Source organism: Saccoglossus kowalevskii, chromosome 5 (genome assembly GCF_978046115.1).
Source record: "Saccoglossus kowalevskii chromosome 5, keSacKowa6.1, whole genome shotgun sequence".
Classification (NCBI taxonomy): Eukaryota; Metazoa; Hemichordata; class Enteropneusta; family Harrimaniidae; genus Saccoglossus; species Saccoglossus kowalevskii.
The window spans coordinates 35,939,335-35,966,987 of record NC_140645.1 but is presented as its reverse complement, the minus strand read 5'-3'; the positions used below and the strand labels follow the sequence as shown (position 1 = coordinate 35,966,987).

General features: G+C 37.0%; 1 protein-coding gene across 1 annotated transcript in view; it reads left to right on the top strand.

Moving 5' to 3' along the window:
• LOC100367259 (DNA polymerase epsilon catalytic subunit A-like) overlaps nt 1–27,653 on the top strand; it is a 74,952-nt gene that overhangs the window by 26,860 nt on the left and 20,439 nt on the right. The window contains exons 18-34 of the mRNA XM_085499371.1: nt 3,861–4,009; nt 7,168–7,260; nt 7,448–7,592; nt 9,524–9,681; nt 12,022–12,217; nt 17,055–17,180; nt 17,463–17,654; nt 17,857–17,937; nt 19,303–19,425; nt 20,073–20,258; nt 20,772–20,975; nt 21,830–21,965; nt 22,054–22,150; nt 24,233–24,371; nt 24,674–24,780; nt 24,927–25,055; nt 26,021–26,105. Of these exons, the coding sequence (XP_085355497.1) occupies nt 3,861–4,009; nt 7,168–7,260; nt 7,448–7,592; nt 9,524–9,681; nt 12,022–12,217; nt 17,055–17,180; nt 17,463–17,654; nt 17,857–17,937; nt 19,303–19,425; nt 20,073–20,258; nt 20,772–20,975; nt 21,830–21,965; nt 22,054–22,150; nt 24,233–24,371; nt 24,674–24,780; nt 24,927–25,055; nt 26,021–26,105 (2,346 nt within the window). The remainder of the gene's footprint in view (nt 1–3,860; nt 4,010–7,167; nt 7,261–7,447; nt 7,593–9,523; nt 9,682–12,021; nt 12,218–17,054; nt 17,181–17,462; nt 17,655–17,856; nt 17,938–19,302; nt 19,426–20,072; nt 20,259–20,771; nt 20,976–21,829; nt 21,966–22,053; nt 22,151–24,232; nt 24,372–24,673; nt 24,781–24,926; nt 25,056–26,020; nt 26,106–27,653) is intronic.

The window sequence follows — 27,653 nt, the reverse complement described above, 5'->3', positions numbered from 1 at the left end:
CAGACAGTACACTGTCGCATCGACCACTGCTGTCTTCATATTCAAATCAGTATGATTTCCCATTCCTACACATTATGTTAATATTACGTACAATAACATTATCTGTATATTTGGTTAAATCAACAATTTCCTCAAACACCTAATTTGAACAAACCGGTGTTCTCAGGATAAGGTTTCCAATAACTCATTTGGTTTGTGTTATTCACTATTGTATACCCAACTTTTCAGAATAGTCACTGCATGCATTTTATTTATGTCATTCTCTGTTTTTTCTCACTGTGGAGATGACACTGATAAAACACTGCAATACCATGGTGCATTCTCCACATCTTCTTTATGATTTCAAATGTTCACTAACAAGGACTATGTCATGACACTACTTGTGTACCTTAATTTTGTCGCATGCGAAAATGAACTAATGCAGTATCAGTTGAGATTGTATCTACTTGACCTCTCTGTTTGATGGATGTATTCTGTTTATTCTCTCTGTTTGATGGATGTATTCTGTTTATCCTCTCTGTTTGATGGATGTATTCTGTTTATCCTCTCTGTTTGATGGATGTTTTCTGTTTATTCTCTCTGTTTGATGGATGTATTCTGTTTATCCTCTCTGTTTGATGGATGTTTTCTGTTTATTCTCTCTGTTTGATGGATGTATTCTGTTTATTCTCTCTGTTTGATGGATGTTTTCTGTTTATCCTCTCTGTTTGATGGATGTTTTCTGTTCATCCTCTCTGTTTGATGGATGTATTCTGTTTATCCTCTCTGTTTGATGGATGTATTCTGTTTATTCTCTCTGTTTGATGGATGTATTCTGTTTATTCTCTCTGTTTGATGGATGTATTCTGTTTATCCTCTCTGTTTGATTGATGTATTCTGTTTATCCTCTCTGTTTGATGGATGTATTCTGTTTATCCTCTCTGTTTGATGAATGTATTCTGTTTATCCTCTCTGTTTGATGGATGTTTTCTGTTTATCCTCTCTGTTTGATTGATGTATTCTGTTTATCCTCTCTGTTTGATGAATGTATTCTGTTTATCCTCTCTGTTTGATGGATGTATTCTGTTTATCCTCTGTTTGATGGATGTTTTCTGTTTATTCTCTCTGTTTGATGGATGTATTCTGTTTATTCTCTCTGTTTGATGGATGTTTTCTGTTTATCCTCTCTGTTTGATGGATGTTTTCTGTTTATCCTCTCTGTTTGATGGATGTATTCTGTTTATTCTCTCTGTTTGATGGATGTATTCTGTTTATCCTCTCTGTTTGATGGATGTATTCTGTTTATCCTCTCTGTTTGATGGATGTATTCTGTTTATTCTCTCTGTTTGATGGATGTTTTCTATTTATTCTCTCTGTTTGATGGATGTATTCTGTTTATCCTCTCTGTTTGATTGATGTATTCTGTTTATCCTCTCTGTTTGATGGATGTATTCTGTTTATCCTCTCTGTTTGATGGATGTATTCTGTTTATCCTCTCTGTTTGATGAATGTATTCTGTTTATCCTCTCTGTTTGATGGATGTTTTCTGTTTATCCTCTCTGTTTGATTGATGTATTCTGTTTATCCTCTCTGTTTGATGAATGTATTCTGTTTATCCTCTCTGTTTGATGGATGTATTCTGTTTATCCTCTCTGTTTGATTGATGTTTTCTGTTTATTCTCTCTGTTTGATGGATGTATTCTGTTTATTCTCTCTGTTTGATGGATGTTTTCTGTTTATCCTCTCTGTTTGATGGATGTTTTCTGTTTATCCTCTCTGTTTGATGGATGTATTCTGTTTATTCTCTCTGTTTGATGGATGTATTCTGTTTATCCTCTCTGTTTGATGGATGTATTCTGTTTATTCTCTCTGTTTGATGGATGTTTTCTGTTTATTCTCTCTGTTTGATGGATGTATTCTGTTTATTCTCTCTGTTTGCTGGATGTATTCTGTTTATTCTCTCTGTTTGATGGATGTATTCTGTTTATTCTCTCTGTTTGATGGATGTTTTCTGTTTATCCTCTCTGTTTGATGGATGTTTTCTGTTTATCCTCTCTGTTTGATGGATGTATTCTGTTTATTCTCTCTGTTTGATGAATGTATTCTGTTTATCCTCTCTGTTTGATGAATGTATTCTGTTTATCCTCTCTGTTTGATGGATGTATTCTGTTTATCCTCTCTGTTTGATGGATGTTTTCTGTTTATTCTCTCTGTTTGATGGATGTATTCTGTTTATTCTCTGTTTGATGGATGTTTTCTGTTTATTCTCTCTGTTTGATGGATGTATTCTGTTTATTCTCTCTGTTTGATGGATGTTTTCTGTTTATTCTCTCTGTTTGATGGATGTATTCTGTTTATCCTCTCTGTTTGATGGATGTTTTCTGTTTATTCTCTCTGTTTGATGGATGTATTCTGTTTATTCTCTCTGTTTGATGGATGTTTTCTGTTTATTCTCTCTGTTTGATGGATGTATTCTGTTTATCCTCTCTGTTTGATGGATGTATTCTGTTTATTCTCTCTGTTTGATGGATGTTTTCTGTTTATTCTCTCTGTTTGATGGATGTATTCTGTTTATTCTCTCTGTTTGCTGGATGTATTCTGTTTATTTTCTCTGTTTGATGGATGTATTCTGTTTATTCTCTCTGTTTGATGGATGTATTCTGTTTATTCTCTCTGTTTGATGGATGTATTCTGTTTATTCTCTCTGTTTGATGGATGTATTCTGTTTATTCTCTCTGTTTGATGGATGTTTTCTGTTTATCCTCTCTGTTTGATGGATGTTTTCTGTTTATCCTCTCTGTTTGATGGATGTATTCTGTTTATTCTCTCTGTTTGATGGATGTATTCTGTTTATCCTCTCTGTTTGATGGATGTATTCTGTTTATTCTCTCTGTTTGATGGATGTATTCTGTTTATTCTCTCTGTTTGATGGATGTTTTCTGTTTATCCTCTCTGTTTGATGGATGTTTTCTGTTTATCCTCTCTGTTTGATGGATGTATTCTGTTTATTCTCTCTGTTTGATGAATGTATTCTGTTTATCCTCTCTGTTTGATGAATGTATTCTGTTTATCCTCTCTGTTTGATGGATGTATTCTGTTTATCCTCTCTGTTTGATGGATGTTTTCTGTTTATTCTCTCTGTTTGATGGATGTATTCTGTTTATTCTCTGTTTGATGGATGTTTTCTGTTTATTCTCTCTGTTTGATGGATGTATTCTGTTTATTCTCTCTGTTTGATGGATGTTTTCTGTTTATTCTCTCTGTTTGATGGATGTATTCTGTTTATTCTCTCTGTTTGATGGATGTATTCTGTTTATTCTCTCTGTTTGATGGATGTATTCTGTTTATTCTCTCTGTTTGATGGATGTTTTCTGTTTATCCTCTCTGTTTGATGGATGTTTTCTGTTTATCCTCTCTGTTTGATGGATGTATTCTGTTTATTCTCTCTGTTTGATGGATGTTTTCTGTTTATTCTCTCTGTTTGATGGATGTATTCTGTTTATTCTCTCTGTTTGCTGGATGTATTCTGTTTATTTTCTCTGTTTGATGGATGTATTCTGTTTATTCTCTCTGTTTGATGGATGTATTCTGTTTATTCTCTCTGTTTGATGGATGTATTCTGTTTATTCTCTCTGTTTGATGGATGTATTCTGTTTATTCTCTCTGTTTGATGGATGTTTTCTGTTTATCCTCTCTGTTTGATGGATGTTTTCTGTTTATCCTCTCTGTTTGATGGATGTATTCTGTTTATTCTCTCTGTTTGATGGATGTATTCTGTTTATCCTCTCTGTTTGATGGATGTATTCTGTTTATTCTCTCTGTTTGATGGATGTATTCTGTTTATTCTCTCTGTTTGATGGATGTTTTCTGTTTATATTCAGGTATGGAAACGCAAGTTAGCAGCAGCCATTGATAAAGGAGAAGCAAATGAAATCAAAAGCTGTAAAAGTAAAGAAGTCCTCTATGATTCCCTGCAGTTGGCACATAAATGTATTCTTAATTCATTCTATGGATATGTAATGCGAAAGGGGTGAGTTCTTATATCAGTAAACAAATCAGCTGACTCTACTATTAGGTATAGAATTAAATAGACTGTATGTTAAAAGTTGTCACACAATATAATCAGTATCCTACATAAAAATATAATGGTTAAAGCGCGGTGGTCGTCGCACAGCGCGTGTTCGAATTTCATGTAAACAATGTATTTTACACACGTTGTATACGTCGCTATGAGTCCCATACCGAACACGACGACTGTCGCCCTTTAAGCTAATAATTCTTTATACAGTAAAACCTGTCAAAACCGACCATGACTGGGACTGGGATCTATGGTCGGTTTTCAGAGGGAGTCGGTTTATTCAGGGTGGGCGTGACTTTGATTGAAACAACAATTACATGTGCTGTAAACACGGGACAAATGAAAGACATCGGAGTTTGCCTCCGGTGATTCTACATGTATTTACAATGTGCATTTATTGTATTCTACATGTATTTACAATGTGCATTCATTGTATTGTTTCAATAAAATAATTTACCAAACAAGACAAAAATATTATGGTATGTACATGACATCAATTAACATTAAAATAACTATTCGAACAGACCGGGTAAGTATTGCGTATCGTAACTGAAGGCGTCCATTTTGGATGACATCACAACGTATGTTCACGTGAGCTACATGTAATTATCATAATTTATGCAGACAGTCGATTTTGCTGTTAAGTCAATCACAGTCCCTCAACAGGAACTGTGAGTCAATAAGTCAAATTACGATGTAAAAAATCATCAAGTTTTGACTACTTTAAAGAACACCTTTTTTTTCAACGATTTTGTTTTCCGTTCGAATTATGAAATTTTGGATATCTGTCAAGTAACTGGAGTCTTTGTTCTGTAATCTTGTCAACATGTCTAGCACATCGCCATGCGTCAAGTCACTGTCGTTGTGGGGGTCAATAATTTGACTGTCATTGCAATTTATGTTATTGTTGTCTATAGATTCATGGTTTTCTTTGTCTGCAATAAAATTCTCAACAATCTGTTGCTCCCACTCGCCGTCATACATTGCTTCAGTCGGTATACGTTCATCAAAGTGGAGGTATTCTACAACGCTACACTGTGTTTGCGGGTCTGCAACTTGCTAAATAAGGTTTCCGAATTCTTTGTTGTCGTCTGCTTCTTCGTCATCATAAATTTCAATCTTGAAGCCCCCTTTACGGAAACATTCAAAAGCACAAAATTGTCGATCAGAATCGTTATGGAAAGAAGAAAACTCAATGTCTTTTGAGCGTTGAAGAAGTGATAATGCAGTGTGCTTCACCGCAATTGAAGGTGATGACCCCGATCATTTGTTTATATCCGGGGTCATTATACTGTCCAGACACCACGCGATGCGTGGGCGTGTGGTGTGAAAAATGTAATCAGTTGCCATTGTTTTACACGGGACGTTACTTGTAGTGTGAGATTTGGTATTGTTTCTGTGACGTTCGCGGAATTTGGACACAATGCACACTTTTTAGGTCGTTCAGACCGAATTACTAGACAGCGGATGTGGTGCAAATGGTCGGATGGGCTATGTATTCAGTGTGAATATTGGACTTGGGACCGATCAATGCGGTCGGTGTTCGGAGTAAACAGTGGTCGGATTTCACAGGTTGTTTTAACATAGGCGTCTATGGAGAAATTTCGGGGCTACATAAATCGGTCGGTTCTGACAGTAGGTCGGTTTATCCAGGGGTCGGTTTTGACAGGTTTTACTGTATTTAAATAATAACAATTGAGGGCAATATCAGGATTTGTTGCCTGCCCAAGGGATGGTGGTCATGACCATTATATTGATGATGCCAGAGCCAAAGGACATAACCAACATCTTGACGATGGTCAACAAATCGTGATATTGCTTGAATAACCATGTGTTATTTATTTTATCATATCGAACTACACCTAACCTACTTCTGACTCCCGCTCTCCCACAAAATAACAACACTTGTATTTGAAGTATGCAATATTTTATTCCATGGATTACAAGTGATACGTTACTCAATATCATACATTCATTGTACAAATATCATTTGCTTGAAAACATTTTTGAAATACACAGTAAATAATACTTTCAGCAGTGTAAATCACTCAATTTATCAAGTTATAAAACTTCTGGAATAAAAATGTAAGAACGCTGTGGAAGTGATTTTTCACTTGGTGGGCAATATACTTTGTAATATCCATTTTTAGTCCTTGTCCTCGACAAAGTCCGAAATTGGGGACTATTGTAACAGTGCTCATTTCACCCATGATTTGGTTGGTTGTTTTAGTGACTTAAATGTAATATTTATTTTTATTTAATTAAATGGGATGGAAGTGTAACTGTGGACAAAGTGAGAGAAAAAGTTTTGAAACAGAATAACTTCGTGCCTGTGTAGTGTTGTCAGTTCCTTGCACAGGTGTTCACTAGTAACTCCCACATAATGTTCTAAAAGTTTAGTAATAACTGGCAATATATCAGTCATATATAATGTCAGCACTACTCTAAAAGTAATTTTATTAAATACTTGATGATATTCTTGATGGCTGGTGCAGATATTCTAAAAAGTTTTGATTGACAACAATCTAGCCTTGAGGCTTTATTTGTGGTCAACAGAAGTAGATATTTTAGAATATCATTAGATGAATGAAGGAACATGAACATCTCTTAGCGAATGACCATTTATTATTCCTAGAGGGGATTCTTTTTCCAAAAAATCAGAGGACCCCCCCTATTCATTTTGTAAAAGAGGGTGCCCCTTTAGAAAAAATAAAAAATTTGTAACCCCCCCTCTCGATATATATTTTCATGTATTGTTATTGTTCAATAAAAAAGGCGTAATGTAAAAAAAAGTGTGTCTCAATTTTTAATAAAAAAATATTCACCCTTGATAAAAAAAGTCACTGACCCCCCCCCCCCCCCCCCATTGTGGTTTTGGGAGATATGCTGACCCCCTCTGAATAATAAATGGTCATTCCTCTATTTGAGATGATGGGTTTGAAACAAAAACTGCTGGGTAGACTTTTGTCATACCTATGCCAGGAATTAACAGCAGAGGCAGTTAAGTGGTTCCCTATACTTACAAAGGTGTAAAACCCATTAGCAATATTTACTTCAATAATGGACCAGAATATTTCACACATAATTGTAATTGTTAATTTTAATTACAGTGCTCGTTGGTATTCAATGGAAATGGCAGGAATTGTGTGTCATACAGGTGCTGATATTATAACTAAAGCTAGAGAAATAGTTGAACAGATTGGGTAAGACATTGCACTGCAATTGTATCTCAATGTAATTTAAGTAAAAAAAAACTGGACACAGGCAATTACTTCACAGTTGTATTGACTAACTAGTTGAAATTAACATATTTTTACATAAATCAGTAATGGCCTATTTATTATACATTGTTCCATGACCTCTCAATGTATAATTATAACTATATTCTAGGCGTCCATTGGAATTGGATACTGATGGAATTTGGTGTGTTTTACCAGCAAGTTTTCCTGAGAATTATGTCATTAAAACAACAGATGCCAAGAAGTCCAAGGTCACTATATCATACCCTGGAGCTATGTTGAACATTATGGTTAAGGTCAGTGTCTGAAATTGGTAATAACATAGTTAGAAAATAATAATGAATAGTGGTGACCTTACCAATGCTAATGAAAAGTGGTAACCTTGCCAATGCTGATAAAGTGGTCACCTTGCTAATTAGTCCCCGTTCGGACGCAGTTCGAAAGCGAGGACTTATGTTTTGACCTCCGTGCGTCCGTGTAGACCTGTATCTTAGAAATGCCTGGACCAATCACAATAAAACTTCACACATACATTATACATATGCACATCAATTTGTTTCACGATCTGATTCAAGATGGCTGCATGGCGGCCATTTTTGTGCTAAAAAAATCATCAAAATCGAGCATTTCTAGGCTGTTTACAGATGGATTTTGTTCAAACTTGGTATATACGTTGGACGTTATAGGACCTTGTTGCACATCATTTTGTTTTTCAGATGAGATTCAAAATGGCCGACTGGTGGCCATTTTGTTTTAATGAATGTGGTTCTAGTGTCATATTTCTGACATGCTTTGACTGATTATGTTAAAATTTTAAATATGCATTATACATCATGTCATAGATATACAGATATATTGGTTTGACGATCCTACAAAAATTGCCGAATGGTGGCAATTTTCGGCTATTTACAGATTTTGTTCAAACCTTGTACATGTATATACATTGGACATTATAGGACCTTGATGCACATCATTTTGTTTTTCAGATACATGTAAGGTTTAAAATGGCTGACTGGCAGCCATTACGTAATATATGAATGTGGTTCTAGTGCCATATCTCTGACATGCTTTGACTGATTATGTTAAAATTTTATATATTCATTATACATGTATTCAAAATGACTGATTTTGTTTTAATTAATGCTGTTCCAGAGCAATATCTCTTAATACTCGTTTGACGATCAGATACAAATGTCAATCATTTTAAACAATCATCATAATCATATTCCTGATATCTGTATGTTCCAGCTATATTACTGTAAACAAAACTGTATATCTTAAATTTGATAACTAACAGGGACTGTGCCATGCATGGCTTGTTCTAATGAATATTGGTAACTTGGTGTAATGTTAATACTTAGGAATGATGGTTTCTTATCGATGAGAATGAAATGTGGTAACCTTGTAGGTGCTAAAAAGAGTGACAACTTAATTGAAACCCTGACTTAAAGTACCCATCCCAAACAAACAAGTATGGGGACATTATAAAATCATAATGATTTAGTGAGAGATTCAAAATGCAAACCTTTTATCAAGTTCAGGTTGGCATGGAAATTTAGATTAAGTGAAATTCGTATTACAGTCACGTCTGTTGTCAGCAAACTAAAGTGAGTGAATGTGATGTTGACAATCTAGAACGTGTCAATGTTCAACACATAAAGAAAATTTGGAATGCAAATCAGGGTTAGACAGTTAAGAAAGTTCATCACTATCCAGTAGGGCTAGTGAAGCTGAAAAATACTATACCACAAAAAAATTACTGGTCCTTCTACTTTTCATAAGAGTGGTCTATTTTCGCCTTTATTATTTTGACTTGAAGAAAGAAAATATTTACATAGCAATACTCTCAAACAGCGAGTCATCAATGGAGAAAATGAGAGCGCTATTATATGTACTCTGTACCGAGACATGTTACTGTACTCATGACAGCTATTGTATTATCAAATTAAAATGCAATGACAAATGGTAATAATGTTTGTGTACAACTAGCGGTACGCAAGTTCTGAATTACAAGTGGATTGCAATGAGTTCATGGGAGTTTTACGGGTAAAAATAACTAGAGTCCTTCGGATTTCCACCCACGCATTTTTACTGGTCCTGAATGAAATTTACTAGTATTGGGATAGAAGGACCAGCTTGAGTGTCGAACACTGAAAATATGTTTTGACCAAATGTGCAGTGAATTATTTTTGGCGCTTAGATGTATAATATGTTTTTTATATTGCAGGATATTTTCACTAATGATCAATATCAGGAGTTGGTAGATCCAAGTCATTTAACGTATATAGCTAGAAGTGAGAACTCTATCTTTTTTGAAGTAGATGGTCCATATCTTGCAATGATTTTACCAGCATCTAAAGAAGAAGGCAAGAAATTGAAGAAGAGGTGTGTTTTTTGACAGTGATTGAAAAGACATTATAAAACTACATTTGCTGTATGGCTAACAGAATTTCTAGGTTCAATAAATAATTAACGTACAAACTCCAAAATTTCACCTACTCTAAAAATCCAATGACCTAATTATTTGGCAAATTTTTATAATTTATTGCCCTCCAAAATTTTGATCTCTCTAGGAATTGCTCACATATTTTGTCTATTTCTGCAACTGTATATAACCCAACTTTTATATTTGTTGAATTTTTACTCTAAAAAATCTACTCGCCCAAAATTTATCGTTATTTTGTATTCTAAAAATCCGGCCGTTTTTCAAAAATAATTTAAAAGTTAAAAATTTTTTAAATTTTTGGTATGTTGTTGGGTTGTATGACTTTTATAGTTGGGCGCACCGCTTCCCTCTTTAATTTAAACATTTGGTATAGAACTTGGATGTAATTGAAAATCTATGTTATTTGTTACAGAATTTATCCAGGTATATGCCCAGGGTCCTGAACATGGAAAATTGCCAAAAAATAGGGGTGGGTGTTTGCCAGGAGATCCCCGGCAAAAAAACCCGAAAATTCACGAAAATTGACAACACGCAGATCGAACTGCGACAGGGAATAGAACGGCAAATGAAAAGATGCAACGGGAATAAATGAACAATATGCAACATCAGAAGTAAAACAAAATTAATGTATTGCTTATAATGTGACAAATAAACCAGAAATAATAAAAATCGACAGTGAGGAATCATTTGAATTAGAATTTTCTCGCCGACAAACGCGCCCAATACGCTTGAACTCAAAATGAATTAAAATGTCAGGGGTTAAACTGCGAAAAATAATTTCCGGTCTCGACAAATTACAAATCAACTGTCACACAAGATCAAATTTACACAGTAAAAATTATAAAAATTCATAGCTGTTTAAAAAAACTTCTCAGAAATTTATTTGTACGTTCATTGCCATCTTCGTCAAACTCAAAACCCTCAAAGTCCAAGTCGGCGTAACTGTAGCCGTCTAACAAAATCCCTACAACTTCTTCCTGAAGTTCGTCGACATCGTCCCACACAATTTGTACTTAGCACTTTTAATCCACGGATTTTGCAGTCTGTCAGCTTGGCACTTTTCAAGTGAAATGGGGTTGCTCTGCTGCGATGGCACACGATGCTTTTGTTTACAGTATGGCAATCATCTTTGACCTTTATGCATCTGCTTTACTGATTGGCTAAGAATGACATCACTACTAGTATTTCATCATAAAGGTCAAATCGTGACATTGCTTTCTTATCAGACTCAACGCTTATCAATCACGATGGAAGTTATCATTCAGCAAGTTCCGGCGGTTGGAATGTATCACTATACGAAGTGATTTTTTTATCCAACAACAGAAGAATAGTTTTCATGACAGAAATGCAATACCGATGATGAAAGATGGTAAAAAAAATGGCAGTCTTCGACGTGACATTGCAAAATTGCTGGCCCCAGTTATGGATTCGCAAGCTGCTAGCAAATATTTTACAAAGCCCAAATAACTTGATTTCAACCATTCCCCCAGGTACAGGTTGCTACAATATTGCAACATTCGTTTCATTGCCGACGACGCTAAAGCCGAACGAGTGCGACACTTGCTTAGCGGCTCTCCTTACACGGTTTGCTTGAATCGTTTCTAAGGAAGCACAAACCAAACGGCCGGCCCTTTTTAGGGCCATGACATATTTCAAAAAGAGAACTACCGTTTCTGCTAGTTTAATATATATTTTTATAGACTTGCTGACTGTTATGATTCTGAAAAAAATCAATGGTGAACGTGCTGTCTTTAAGGCAAAAAGCTGTCACAGCTATTTCGCGTTCACCCTTTGTTTTACGCAATTAACAATTATATTTAAAGAATTTTTATAAGCATCACGACAGACTTCAAGAAAGTCAACTGTTAATACAACCACAGTCAACCTTATTTTTTGTGTAGAATAAGACCCCCTGGGCATGTGCCCGGATATGACCTTAACTTCTTTATTGTGTCAAAAGTGTGTGGGGGGGCGTTTGTCCAGGCATGGGCTCTTACCCGGATATGTACGGATTAGTCCCAATTCGGTGACTTATAATTCTGTTCATTCTTTGCATGTGCCTAGTATTTCATGTTGGAACAGGTGTTCACTAGTAAACTCCTCGTCTGTTTAGTTGTTCGAATTTGATGTAAATAAACCATCTGTTGTTTACGCCACTTGGGACTCAAGTTTCAAAGACATGCTCGCGACAACACCTCCGCTTTAATATGATGAGCATAAAGAGAACTTTCAAAAATTTTACAGGGACTGTGTCATTTTCAATGAATTGTATTTTTCAGATATGCTGTGTTCAACTTTGATGGTTCTTTGGCTGAATTGAAAGGTTTTGAAGTAAAACGTAACGGAGAACTTCAACTAATCAAGATATTTCAGTCATCCGTGTTTGAAGCTTTTCTTAAAGGCACAGTGCTGGAAGAGTGCTATGGTGCTGTGGCTAAAGTGGCTGATTACTGGCTGGATGTGTTGTACAGTAAAGTAAGTAACGTCAATATGGATAGTGTCCTATATATTTTATTATTATAGCATTGTCAATACCAGCGAATTTTATGACGTCATTGCCACAGATTATTCGCGATAATGTATTGCATTATTGAGCATCAAGGCCCCGTACCATGTATAAGAATAGAAAGTTGAGTTTGGAAAACAAATATAGAGACGGGCATTTAATAATAAGGGAAATTATGGGGTGAAAACGATTAAAATGAAAACTGAGCTATATGAAAAATAATTATTTGTTTACATAAAAAATGTCATTCTCGCCATAATGACAAACACAAATTGTTGTCTGGCCAAAGGCAAACACGACGGCCCGTTTTATCGATGTGGACGAATCTCAGTTAAATGTGCTTGAAAATGCAAGAAATTAAAAAAATACTCAACACCAGACTAAATGGGGAGTACGTGTTATGCCACCAATTTTGAAGACCTTCCTGTCGTTGAGCTTGCTGGCCAAATTGCTGCTGGAATTATATCGTTCAGCTCGCAAGCAAGATGGGGTGCATTACAGCAAGTTGTCGCTGTCTGGTTTACGAGCTTCAATCCATCAACACATCACTGATTCACTGATCATCGCAAAATTAACATCATGTAAGATAGGGAGTTCCAAGTTTGTCTATTTCTTGTATACATGTTATGTTGAAATGACAGTGCACACTGTATTGTGCTTGTTTGTGTGAATGGGAATCGTTGTGTGAACGTGTTGACGTTATATACAGTATAAAGATTACAAGGCCCATATAATGTAGACGCGATTCTGTTGAATGTTTTCGGTCGTTTCTTCCAAATTAATTAATGAAAATTAACTGGCATTGCCAATGCAAATAAATAATAATAATGTACTCCCCGGTGGCTCATAATGAACGAAAGCACACTTTGCATGACATACGCCTCGCACATTATGGAATGCAAAGTATGCTTGTCAATGAGTAAATTATTGTTTAAATAATCATAAGACATGGATAATGCTTTTATACCCAGTGACCACTGATCCTTCATCTCCTCATGCCCAGTGACCACTAATCCTTCATCTCCTCATGCCCAGTGACCACTAATCCTTCATCTCCTCATGCCCAGTGACCACTAATCCTTCATCTCCTCATGCCCAGTGACCACTAATCCTTCATCTCCTCATGCCCAGTGACCACTAATCCTTCATCTCCTCATGCCCAGTGACCACTAATCCTTCATCTCCTCATGCCCAGTGACCACTAATCCTTCATCTCCTCAAGCCCAGTGACCACTAATCCTTCATCTCCTCATACCAAGTGACCACTAATCCTTCATCTCCTCATGCCCAGTGACCACTAATCCTTCATCTCCTCAAGCCCAGTGACCACTAATCCTTCATCTCCTCATACCAAGTGACCACTAATCCTTCATCTCCTCATGCCCAGTGACCACTAATCCTTCATCTCCTCATGCCCAGTGACCACTAATCCTTCATCTCCTCATGCCCAGTGACCACTAATCCTTCATCTCCTCATGCCCAGTGACCACTAATCCTTCATCTCCTCATACCCAGTGACCACTGATCCTTCATCTCCTCATGCCCAGTTACCACTGATCCTTCATCTCCTCATGCCCAGTGACCACTAATCCTTCTTCTCCTCATACCAAGTGACCACTAATCCTTCATCTCCTCATACCAAGTGACCACTAATCCTTCATCTCCTCATGCCCAGTGACTACTAATCCTTCATCTCCTCATGCCCAGTGACTACTAATCCTTCATCTCCTCATGCCCAGTGACTACTAATCCTTCATCTTCTCATGCCCAGTGACCACTAATCCTTCATCTTCTCATACCCAGTGACCACTAATCCTTCATCTCTTCATGCCCAGTGACCACTAATCCTTCATCTCCTCATGCCCAGTGACCACTAATCCTTTATCTATTTATGCCCTGGTACCACTAATCCCTCATCTCCTCATGCCCAGTGACCACTAATCCTTTATCTATTTATGCCCTGGTACCATTAATCCTTCATCTCCTCATGCCCAGTGACCACTAATCCTTCATCTCCTCATACCCAGTGACCACTAATCCTTCATCTCCGCATGCCCAGTGACCACTAATCCTTCATCTCCGCATGCCCAGTGACCACTAATCCTTCATCTCCTCATGCCCAGTGACTACTAATCCTTCATCTCCTCATGCCCAGTGACCACTAATCCTTCATCTCCTCATGCCCAGTGACTACTAATCCTTCATCTCCTCATGCCCAGTGACTATTAATCCTTCATCTCCTCATGCCCAGTGACCACTAATCCTTTATCTATTTATGCACTGGTACCACTAATCCCTCATCTCCTCATGCCCAGTGACCACTAATCCTTTATCTATTTATGCCCTGGTACCATTAATCCTTCATCTCCTCATGCTCAGTGACCACTAATCCTTCATCTCCTCATACCCAGTGACCACTAATCCTTCATCTCCTCATGCCCAGTGACCACTAATCCTTCATCTCCTCATGCCCAGTGACCACTAATCCTTCATCTCCTCATGCCAAGTGGACATTAATACTTCATCTCCTCATGCCCAGTGACCACTAATCCTTCATCTCCTCAAGCCCAGTGACCACTAATCCTTCATCTCCTCAAGCCCAGTGACCACTAATCCTTCATCTCCTCAAGCCCAGTGACCACTAATCCTTCATCTCCTCATGTTCAGTGACCACTAGTTCATCATCTCCTCTTGCCCAGTGACCACTAATTCTTCATCTCCTCATACCAAGTGACCACTAATCCTTCATCCCCTCATACCAAGTGACCACTAATCCTTCATCTCCTCGTGCCCAGTGACCACTAATCCTTCATCTCCTCATGCCCAGTGACTATTAATCCTTCATCTCCTCAAGCCCAGTGATCATTAATCCTTCATCTCCTCATGCCCAGTGACCACTAATCCTTCATCTCCTCATGCCCAGTGACTATTAATCCTTCATCTCCTCATGCCCAGTGACTATTAATCCTTCATCTCCTCAAGCCCAGTGACCACTAATCCTTCATCTCCTCATGCCCAGTGACTATTAATCCTTCATCTCCTCAAGCCCAGTGATCATTAATCCTTCATCTCCTCATGCCCAGTGACCACTAATCCTTCATCTCCTCATGCCCAGTGACCACTAATCCTTCATCTCCTCATGCCCAGTGACCACTAATCCTTCATCTCCTCATGCCCAGTGACCACTAATCCTTCATCTCCTCATGCCCAGTGACCACTAATCCTTCATCTCCTCATGCCCAGTGACCACTAATTCATCATCTCCTCATGCCCAGTGACCACTAATCCTTCATCTCCTCATGCCCAGTGACCACTAATCCTTCATCTCCTCATGCCCAGTGACCACTAATCCTTCATCTCCTCATACCCAGTGACCACTGATCCTTCATCTCCTCATGCCCAGTGACCACTGATCCTTCATCTCCTCATGCCCATTGACCACTAATCCTTCTTCTCCTCATACCAAGTGACCACTAATCCTTCATCTCCTCATGCCCAGTGACTACTAATCCTTCATCTCCTCATGCCCAGTGACCACTAATCCTTCATCTCCTCATGCCCAGTGACTACTAATCCTTCATCTCCTCATGCCCAGTGACTATTAATCCTTCATCTCCTCATGCCCAGTGACCACTAATCCTTTATCTATTTATGCACTGGTACCACTAATCCCTCATCTCCTCATGCCCAGTGACCACTAATCCTTTATCTATTTATGCCCTGGTACCATTAATCCTTCATCTCCTCATGTTCAGTGACCACTAATCCTTCATCTCCTCATACCCAGTGACCACTAATCCTTCATGTCCTCATGCCCAGTGACCACTAATCCTTCATCTCCTCATGCCCAGTGACCACTAATCCTTCATCTCCTCATGCCCAGTGACCACTAATCCTTCATCTCCTCATGCCAAGTGGACATTAATACTTCATCTCCTCATGCCCAGTGACCACTAATCCTTCATCTCCTCAAGCCCAGTGACCACTAATCCTTCATCTCCTCAAGCCCAGTGACCACTAATCCTTCATCTCCTCAAGCCCAGTGACCACTAATCCTTCATCTCCTCATGTTCAGTGACCACTAGTTCATCATCTCCTCTTGCCCAGTGACCACTAATTCTTCATCTCCTCATACCAAGTGACCACTAATCCTTCATCCCCTCATACCAAGTGACCACTAATCCTTCATCTCCTCGTGCCCAGTGACCACTAATCCTTCATCTCCTCATGCCCAGTGACTATTAATCCTTCATCTCCTCAAGCCCAGTGATCATTAATCCTTCATCTCCTCATGCCCAGTGACCACTAATCCTTCATCTCCTCATGCCCAGTGACTATTAATCCTTCATCTCCTCAAGCCCAGTGACCACTAATCCTTCATCTCCTCATGCCCAGTGACTATTAATCCTTCATCTCCTCAAGCCCAGTGATCATTAATCCTTCATCTCCTCATGCCCAGTGACCACTAATCATTCATCTCCTCATGCCCAGTGACCACTAATCCTTCATCTCCTCATGCCCAGTGACCACTAATCCTTCATCTCCTCATGCCCAGTGACCACTAATCCTTCATCTCCTCATGCCCAGTGACCACTAATCCTTCATCTCCTCATGCCCAGTGACCACTAATTCATCATCTCCTCATGCCCAGTGACCACTAATCTCTCATTCTTTTATATCCAGTGCCCACTAATCTCTCATTCGCTTATTTTGACCACTAATCTGTCATCCCCTATTGCTCATTGATCACTAGTCATTCATCCTATTCTATCCAGTGACCACTAATCTGTTATCTTATGCCTGTAGGCTGCAAATATGCCAGATACTGAGCTGTTTGAACTAATATCAGAAAACAGAAGTATGTCAAGAAAGTTAGAAGATTATGGATCACAGAAATCTACTTCTATTAGTACTGCTAAAAGATTGGCTGAGGTAGGTATACTGGGCACTATCAATGTCTGGATGGTTGTGGATTGAAAAAACCTGAGGTTAGTTTCATGTTAATGGATGTACTTGAACACCATGTTTTTATTGCGACCTCTTGATATTAAGCTCTACTTTGTAAGCTCTTGAAAATTTTGTTGTATTTTGAGGAAAATAAGTTGGTAATTTAACTTCCTCACATGAATTTTTTTAATGTATAGTGCTATCTGCAATGAATATTATTTGAATATATTATATTTGAATATTATTAAACCATGTTTAATATATTAGTTTTTAGGAGATCAAATGGTGAAAGACAAAGGCTTGTCTTGCAAGTTTATAATTGCAAAAAAACCTGAAGGGGCACCTGTGACAGAAAGAGCAATTCCACTGGCAATCTTTCAAGCTGAACCCGGTGTTAAAAGACACTACTTAAAGAAATGGTTAAAAATGCCTGCAGCAACCGACTTTGATATCAGAAATGTAAGTGTTAGTACTTAATTGAAAAAATGTAAAGTATGCCAGGTATATCTGACTTTGATATCAGAAATGCAAATAAATGGCATATATGTTTTATATGCCAGTATTATCCAACAACCATGATTAATATACTCTCTACCAAATTAAAATTATTCTGTTTCAATGACATTACTTTGTCTAATTGTTGATACATTCACATGTACAGATATTAGACTGGGAATACTACATAGAACGACTTGGGAGTGCTATACAAAAAATTATCACTATTCCAGCTGCCCTCCAACAGGTAAGAATACCACCACTACTATAGCTTCCCTCGAATATGTAATAATATCATAGCTGCCCTCCAACGTGTAAGAATACCACCATCATAGCTGCCCTCCTACATGTAGGAATATCACCATCATAGCTGCCCTCCAACATGTAAGAATATCACCATTATAGCTGCCCTCCGACATGTAGGAATATCACAATTTTAGAGCCCCTCCAACATGTAGGAATATCACCATCATAGCTGCCCTCCAACATGTAAGAATATCACAATTTTAGCTGCCCTCCAACATGTAGGAATATCACCATCATAGCTGCCCTCCAACATGTAAGAATATCACCATTATAGCTGCCCTCCGACATGTAGGAATACTACCATCATAGCTGCCCTCCTACATGTAAGAATACCACCATCATAGCTGCCCTCCAACATGTAAGAATACTACCATTATAGCTGCCCTCGGACATGTAAGAATATCACCATCATAGCTGCCCTCCAACATGTAGGAATACTACCATCATAGCTGCCCTCCAACATGTAGGAATATCACCATCATAGCTGCCCTCCAACATGTAAGAATATCACCATCATTGCTGCCCTCCAACATGTAAGAATATCACCATCATAGCTGCCCTCCAACATGTAAGAATATCACCAACATAGCTGCCCTCCAACGTGTAAGAATACCTCCATCATAGCTGCCCTCCTACATGTAAGAATACCACCATCATAGCTGCCCTCCTACATGTAGGAATATCACCATCATAGCTGCCCTCCTACATGTAGGAATACTACCATCATAGCTGCCCTCCTACATGTAAGAATATCACCATCATAGCTGCCCTCCAACATGTAAGAATATCACCATTATAGCTGCCCTCCGACATGTAAGAATATCACCATCATAGCTGCCCTCCAACATGTAAGAATATCACCATCATAGCTGCCCTCCGACATGTAGGAATATCACCATCATAGCTGCCCTCCAACATGTAAGAATACTACCATTATAGCTGCCCTCCAACATGTAAGATTATCACCATCATAGCTGCCCTCCTACATGTAAGAATACCACCATCATAGCTGCCCTCCTACATGTAAGAATACCACCATCATAGCTGCCCTCCTACATGTAGGAATATCACCATCATAGCTGCCCTCCAACATGTAAGAATATCACCATCATAGCTGCCCTCCAACATGTAAGAATACCACCATCATAGCTGCCCTCCAACATGTAAGAATACTACCATTATAGCTGCCCTCCAACATGTAAGATTATCACCATCATAGCTGCCCTCCGACATGTGGTATCCAACCCTGTACCTATAGTGGCTGTTATTTCACCACAGTCGGTGTATATTTGTTTGTGTTTTGCAGGTGTCAAACCCTGTACCTAGAGTAGCTCATCCTGACTGGCTGCATAAAAAGTTACTGGAAAAAAATGATATCTTTAAGCAGCAGAGAATTAATGAAATGTTTGCTCCAAGACAGAAAAAAAAGGTTTGTATTGGCAAATGAAGTGACATGACAATAAGGCCAAAAACAAAACAAACTTATGTTGCCCTCAAGTCTGAAAATTGAAAAATTGGGTCGGTCGGGCGAATTTTTTTAAACTCGTGAAAACTAAGGGTATCGTAAATAGTCGAGGTATATGGGAATCAATCAAACGCATACTAGATATTAAACACAAAAATCAAAGTTTTGTTTCTTTCAGTCTTTTTTAAATATTTAAATACAGATCAACCCGAGGTTCAAAGTCGCCACTTATTCCCCGGTGACCCCGGGGATCAAACAACGGTCTGGGATCGTAATTTTTAGAGGAAACATTTTTTTACTGTTTAAAATAGTGAGTTTTTAATATTTGGGCCTATTAAATAAAAAAAATAAAAAACTCAATCCGATATTTCATATTTCTCGATCGGTCGCTGAGGGCAACAAAACAATTTTTTTTTGGGCCTATCTGTATTGCTTGGAATTGATGATGGCACTGTTTTTCTCAAACTCCCTTACCTCAATACCCATGCTGGTGGCAAACCTGAGAACCTTCCTGCAATTTTGATTTGGCTCACTTGTTTGTATCTTATTCTTTTTAACACTTAATCAATGTGACATGTAATCAATTACCCTTCTATTGTGTTGTATTGCAGGAAGAGATGGTTACCGAGGATTGTGGGATAGGTGATATTGAAGATAGTGGAACTGTACGACAAACCACACAAAATACAATTGTTGCATCTGTGTCAAGGAAAAGACGCCTATCAACGGATGACTCGCAGTTAACACAATCATGGAGGGATGTACTTGGTCCAGCTCCACCACTTGGAAAATCAAGGGTATGAATTTCAGTCAGCCAGAATTAATGAATTTGATAATGTTTATTATCTAAAGTTGTACAACAGAGCTTGTGTGGTATGTGACTGAGAGACATAAAGTTTGTATTACTGTAAAATACTTTATTTTAGCTGGAATTAATTTTCGCAGAAAAGACTTTTTGTGTGTTTTGTATGGAATGACAAGTGCTTATCATAGGTACGTGCCAGACTCAAGAAACGATGTCAGGAAACCAACCACCCAGCGGTTGTATTGATTTTTGGTCATTTTATTTTAAAATATAGGAAAAAAGTATATTCGCTAGATTTTATTTTCATTGCATCACTCCTTCAGCGAAAATAGCGAAAATTAAGTATTTTACAGTACATTTAAAATCACATTTTATTTGATTACATGAATTTTTTCATGCTTTTGATTTTTGTTTAAAAAATGTTATTCAGTTTTAATTTTTAAATCCTGTAACATTTTGGAAGAAATGTTTGAATTCTATGCTACATTATTTTTGTGACTGACAGGAAGAAAAGCAAGTCTGGTTAGCTTACCATAAAAAGAAGTGGCAGTTACAAGCTAAGCAAAGACAGAATAGAAAGAGACGAAGGATTGATTATGGTGATGACACTGGAGGCGGTGCTATAAGGAGTGGTCCAAATACAGGCATTGGTGGATTCCTTCGTAAAACAGCGAGATCTATTTTAGATATGCCATGGCAGATTGTGCAAGTAAGTTTACTTACCAGCATTAATTATCAGTACTAACTTGTTTCCACATTAAAACATTTATAACTGACTAGTCCGCGGCGACGTAAAGAGCTCTCTCTCTCCGTTTCCTGTATTGACCTTGCTAATATCGACTAGATATCTGCTCGTCATGTGCGTACATTCGCCGTACAGTAGTGCTAGAGAAACGTAGACCTAACAGTAAGTTCCAATCTGTACACCATGGCCCAGCAAATCTTGTAGAAACTTGACATTACTAAGTTACTACTACTCAGTGTGCCGACCACCACACCTCAGCTAACCTAGCTGAACGCAATAGTTAATAAAAAAAGTAGCATTTACAGCAGAAATATCCTGCGTATATGTTGTACATACGATTTTAAGCTGACAATAATTACATTCTGTGACTGCAAATTTTCAGTAAACTACCTACGATTGAACACCACCTTTTAAAAGTCATCAAATTTACGTTACTCACTTGTCAGTTACAACACAATGCGTTTCACACGACTTGCACAGGCTTCAGTTCATAACTTGATATCTGCCAGCATCGCATGGCTATGATGGCAAACTACTACTACACACAATATTTAGTGTGTTTACTCTTCGCTGCTTCGTTAGCAAGTAGCCAGCCAAATGCCTGTCTTACTCGTCTCAATGTATAGGACCAGGCGGCCACCACTCGACCAATCACATTACATTACTACTCCACCAGGTGCTATTTAACCAAGCCTAAAACACCACCACCAAAATGTGACATACGTCATCTGAAAATTAATACAAGCTGCCTGCTAAAGCCTCCACAGACTTATGTTGAAGTAAGTCAACAGGCAATTTAATTATTAATTCTTTCTCAGATTGCAACAACCAATAATATTGGTGTTTTCAAAGCATGGGCTTTGATTGGTCATGATCTGCATGCTATAAAGCTGAACGTACCAAGAAGATTTTACGTCAATCAAAGAACACCCAAGGAATCTACTGAAGGGGCATGTAAGTTGTAGTTTTGTTTGAAAGATTATGTGCAATTCAAGGTTGCGATGCGTTTCTAATCTAATATCATCCATTTCATATTTGTCAGTATGGAGAAAAGTTAATAGGACTTTACCACGTTCAGCCTTAGTGTTGAATCTATACGAGTACAGTGTTCCAGAGTTTCTCTACAGACAGCATGCCAAGTAAGTGTCATCTGGCTTCATTTATAATGTCATCAATTCATTATTCTGCAAAATTCATTATTTTAATTTTTTTTTTATATATTTTTGTTCCACAGATAGGATGATAGATTTAGGTTCCATTTAACCCAAAGATAGAACATATTATTATACATCTGTCACCGTAATGCCATACATTACAGCATGTTGTAAATTTGCGGTATTTTACGGGGTATTTTCATCCTACTATATTAGGAAATGCGAATTCCAAATATGGAATGATTACCCGTGTAAGCGTCTAATAACAATAATGACAAACATGGCTGCCACCAGGGTTTGACCGAAATCCACACAAAGAAGTTCGCTGATTCTGTTCTAAACTTTTTTGGATTTTGGCATTCCCATGGTATAACCTTGGAAGGAAAAGATGTATAATAATAAGGTTATTATGAGGATACCTCAAAGTATGCACTCAGACAGTACGCCGTCGCATCAATCTCTGCTGTGTGTCGGTCGAAACTCCCGCTGTACTGTCTTCATGCATATTTTGAGGTATCTTCGTAATAACCTCATACTATATACTGTTCTTTATTCATGATCATAAAAAATCCCATGAGTATCTGTTAAACTGGGATCACGGGGGGGGGGGGGGGATTTACAGATATTATCTACATGTACCTTGTGTCTGGTTCAATTACTTACCATATGTTTAGTTTATGTATATATTATCTACATGTACCTTGTGTCTGGTTCAATTACTTACCATATATGTATATGTATATATTATCTACATGTACCTTGTGTCTGGTTCAATTACTTACCATATATGTTTAGTATATGTGTATATTATCTACATGTACCTTGTGTCTGGTTCAATTACTTACCATATATGTTTAGTATATGTATATATTATCTACATGTACCTTGTGTCTGGTTCAATTACTTACCATATATGTTTAGTATATGTATATATTATCTACATGTACCTTGTGTCTGGTTCAATTACTTACCATATATGTTTAGTATATGTATATATTATCTACATGTACCTTGTGTCTGGTTCAATTACTTACCATATATGTTTAGTATATGTATATATTATCTACATGTACCTTGTGTCTGGTTCAATTACTTACCATATATGTTTAGTATATGTATATATTATCTACATGTACCTTGTGTCTGGTTCAATTACTTACCATATATGTTTAGTTTATGTATATATTATCTACATGTACCTTGTGTCTGGTTCAATTACTTACCCCATATATGTTTAGTATATGTATATATTATCTACATGTACCTTGTGTCTGGTTCAATTACTTACCATATATGTTTAGTATATGTATATATTATCTACATGTACCTTGTGTCTGGTTCAATTACTTACCATATATGTTTAGTATATGTATATATTATCTACATGTACCTTGTGTCTGGTTCAATTACTTACCATATATGTATATATTATCTACATGTACCTTGTGTCTGGTTCAATTACTTACCATGTATGTTTAGTATATGTATATATTATCTACATGTACCTTGTGTCTGGTTCAATTACTTACCATATATGTTTAGTTTATGTATATATTATCTACATGTACCTTGTGTCTGGTTCAATTACTTACCATATATGTTTAGTATATGTATATATTATCTACATGTACCTTGTGTCTGGTTCAATTACTTACCATATATGTTTAGTTTATGTATATATTATCTACATGTACCTTGTGTCTGGTTCAATTACTTACCATATATGTTTAGTTTATGTATATATTATCTACATGTACCTTGTGTCTGGTTCAATTACTTACCATATATGTTTAGTATATGTATATATTATCTACATGTACCTTGTGTCTGGTTCAATTACTTACCATATATGTTTAGTTTATGTATATATTATCTACATGTACCTTGTGTCAGGTTCAATTACTTACCATATATGTTTAGTTTATGTATATATTATCTACATGTACCTTGTGTCCGGTTCAATTACTTACCATATATGTTTAGTATATGAATACATTATTTACATGCAAGAATTTGGTGCACCTGTTTATGTATACTATTTTTAGTCACTCATGTCTTTCTTTTCAGTGAATTGAATGCTGATTTATCTTCACCAGATGTGGATGGAGTTTATGAAACTAATGTACCCCCAGATTTCCGCTGTTTAGTTCAACTTGGATGCATTGCAACTGTGAATAGACATCATGCCCGAATGTTCACTGGAAAGGTAAATAATTTCCTTTGTTTTATGAGCAGCTGTGATATCTGGAGTCTCCTATTTTTTTAGTTCTGGTATTCAAATTTATATCCTGGGATAACTTTTGATCCATGTTATGCTTTGACACACAGTAACACCTGTGATCACTATAGATTTTGACAATGAAACTAATACATTTACACATAGGTTATTACCGATTGACTTATTATCATGCCTCATGAGATTACATGCAGTATTGCTATACAGTTAAACAAATATCATCACTTCTCAATACCATATATTATCTCAAAGAACCAACTATCATTTTGCAGGATTCAGACACGTTTGACTTGGATCATCTTGAGTTTAAGACTATGGCGCAGTATTCTTACTTAAACCCAGGAAGTGTCAAAAGAATATACTTCTATCAAAATGTCTCGTAAGTACTACATTGTATATTTGTTTATTCAAATCACTTGCATGTCAGATGACAGGTTGTGGGTGGGTGTTTATGTTCCATGTCAGATCACAGGTTGTAGGTGGCAATTCATGTATATATTTATATCTCACATATATCTCCTTCAGTAACAACAAGATGATGTTAGGACTGTTCTTCCCAACCAGTAAGAAAGTGAGTGTATTTGTCGTAGATACTGTGAGAACCAATCAAATGCCAAACTTATCAGCTATGTACCAAGCAGAAAGAAATGCCATGTAAGTTATTTTTCTTCCATGATCATTGGACCCAAGTTTAAATTTCACCTGGACTAAAACTAAACTAAAGTAAACTAAAATATTTGATGAGTATACAAACTCAATTTTCAACTGATTTTCAGAATTTGATTTACTAATATATGTGACTTTAAGAGAATCTTGGTTGAGATCCGTAAGCGTGTGTGTTCAACCAGGTCTTATTGACACTGGAACAGCACATTAAATTGCTATATAATGCCTTAGTCCCCGCTGGATGTAGTCTGAAACAGGGATTTATGTTTTGCATTCAGTTTGTCCGTCGTCAGTTCTCAGAAAGGCCTGGACATATTTTCTTCAAAGCTGGTACAAAGACAAGTCATAATGAAAGACATGTGCACATAGATTTATATTTGATTTGGTTGACTTTTGACCGACTGGTGGCCATTTTTGTCCCAAAAAACAACAAAAATCAACCGTTTCTTGGACATGCCTTCACCAATATTATTCATTGACATCAGTCCTGGTGAGTTACTGATGCACATCATTATTTTTTGTGATTCGATTCAAAATGGCGGACTGATGGCCATTTTTTCTTTCTTTATGAGTGTACTGTTCATTTTACAGTCTGAAATGATTTTACAGATTGGGTTTTAATTTGGTACATACATGTGGATATCGCTTTGTTTTATTTTGTTGACCTTCAACTGACAGCCATTATTTGTCCCAAAAATCAAGATTTGGACATGTCATTAACAGTTTCTGGAGCATGCCTTTTCTCCAAACTGACAATTTCATTCAAACTTAGTCTTTATACCTGTTTCATGCACATTTGTAGTTAATATGCTAAATACTATCCCAATATCCTAGTATTTACACATAATCTGACTATGCTTTTCATTGTTTGACAATGACCTGTTCCTCCTATTACGCACAGGCATACTGTCTTAAGATAACTGACATAATGACTGGTCTGTCTTATATTGTAGGGTGACTAGAGGTGATATTGATGAGGATTTCCTTCCTCCGTCTGATCATACATTTGAAATCCGAGTAGAGAAAGATGTCAGACAAGTGAGTTCCAATCATTTCACTGTTTTAAAACTAAACCGTTTTTGACTCTCATATTCAGCACAATTGAGTTTTTACATTTTGTGCATTTGAATATTTTGCAGATAATGTGAACTCAAAAATAGAAATGTCCTAAAAGTGGGGGGGGGGGGGGGGGGCTTAGCAGGGCATGGGCGCTATCACGGTCGAGTACGATAACATGTATGGCCATAGCTTCTTCTGAGGGAAATACTTTATACAATTTTGATCAGTAACGTGGTTTGGCTGCAATCTTATATTTCTCCCCCAAATTTCGAACAGTTTGGGCATTTTGTTTCTCATGAATGCTTCAACTGATATAACTCATATAACAGGTATAATGTATATATGTATATAATGTTTGATCAGAGCTTCTTACGAAAAAATTATTTTGATCAGTCACATCTTGGATTGAAATTAAACGTGATGTGACCATTTTTAGCTCCGCTGTCGACTTTGTCGAGTGGAGCTTATCATATGAGTGATTGTCCGTCGTCCGCGTCAATGTTTTACTTTTTTGACTTCTTCTTGAAAACTACAAGCCTGAATGCTTTGATACTTGGTGTATATGTACCTTGGGTAGACCTCTCTCAGATTTGTTCATTTCATGATCATATCTTCAATTCTCTAATTTTGGTGAATATTTTTGTCATTTTTGGTAAAAGTGATATTTTCGACTTCTCGTTAAAAACCGCAAGTTCGACCTCTCTCAGATTTGTTTATTTTGTGATATCTTCAATTCTCTAATTTTGGTGAATATTTTTGGTAAAAAGTGATATTTTCGACTTCTTGTTAAAAACCAATAGTTCAATTGCTTTGATATTACATATATAGATACTATATGTAGACCTTTCTCAGATTTGTTCATTTCGTGATGATATCTTCAATTCTCTAATTTTGGTGAATATTTTTGTCATTTTTGGTAAAAAGTGATATTTTCGACTTCTTGTTAAAAACTGTAAGTTCGATTGCTTTGATACTATAACTATTGTTCATTTTCTAATGATGTCTTCAGTTCTTTAATTGAAATGTGCATGCTAACAGCGGAGCTATCTCAACCGATAGGCTGCTTGTTATCCCTTTCTGAGGGCCTGGAAACTCTGATTGTTTTATTGTAGCATTATTACTATATATTACTACATTTTTTGTGTGTGACCTTCACAGCCATATTGGAAAATCGAAAAATTACAGAAAATGTTTTTCTTCTTCTTCAGAACCAATACATAACACTGTAATTCGTTTACTAGCTTCTATGTATAAAGGTCATTAAAGTTTGCAAAACCCATTGTCACATGGTTTGACCTCTATTTGAATTTATTCCAAACAGGAAGTAGTTTCTCACTGATGCTACAGTTATCTGATTGATTTGAAATTTGTTATGTTACATCTCCACACTGGAAAAAAAATGAAGAGTCATGTGGTTTAGATGCCAGTTTGGATCTCCAGCAAAAAATTTACAAAACGTTCAGCACAAGTGCTTAAACTATCAACTTCATTTTCTGTACATTACATTGATATCGGAAGCTTTTTGTG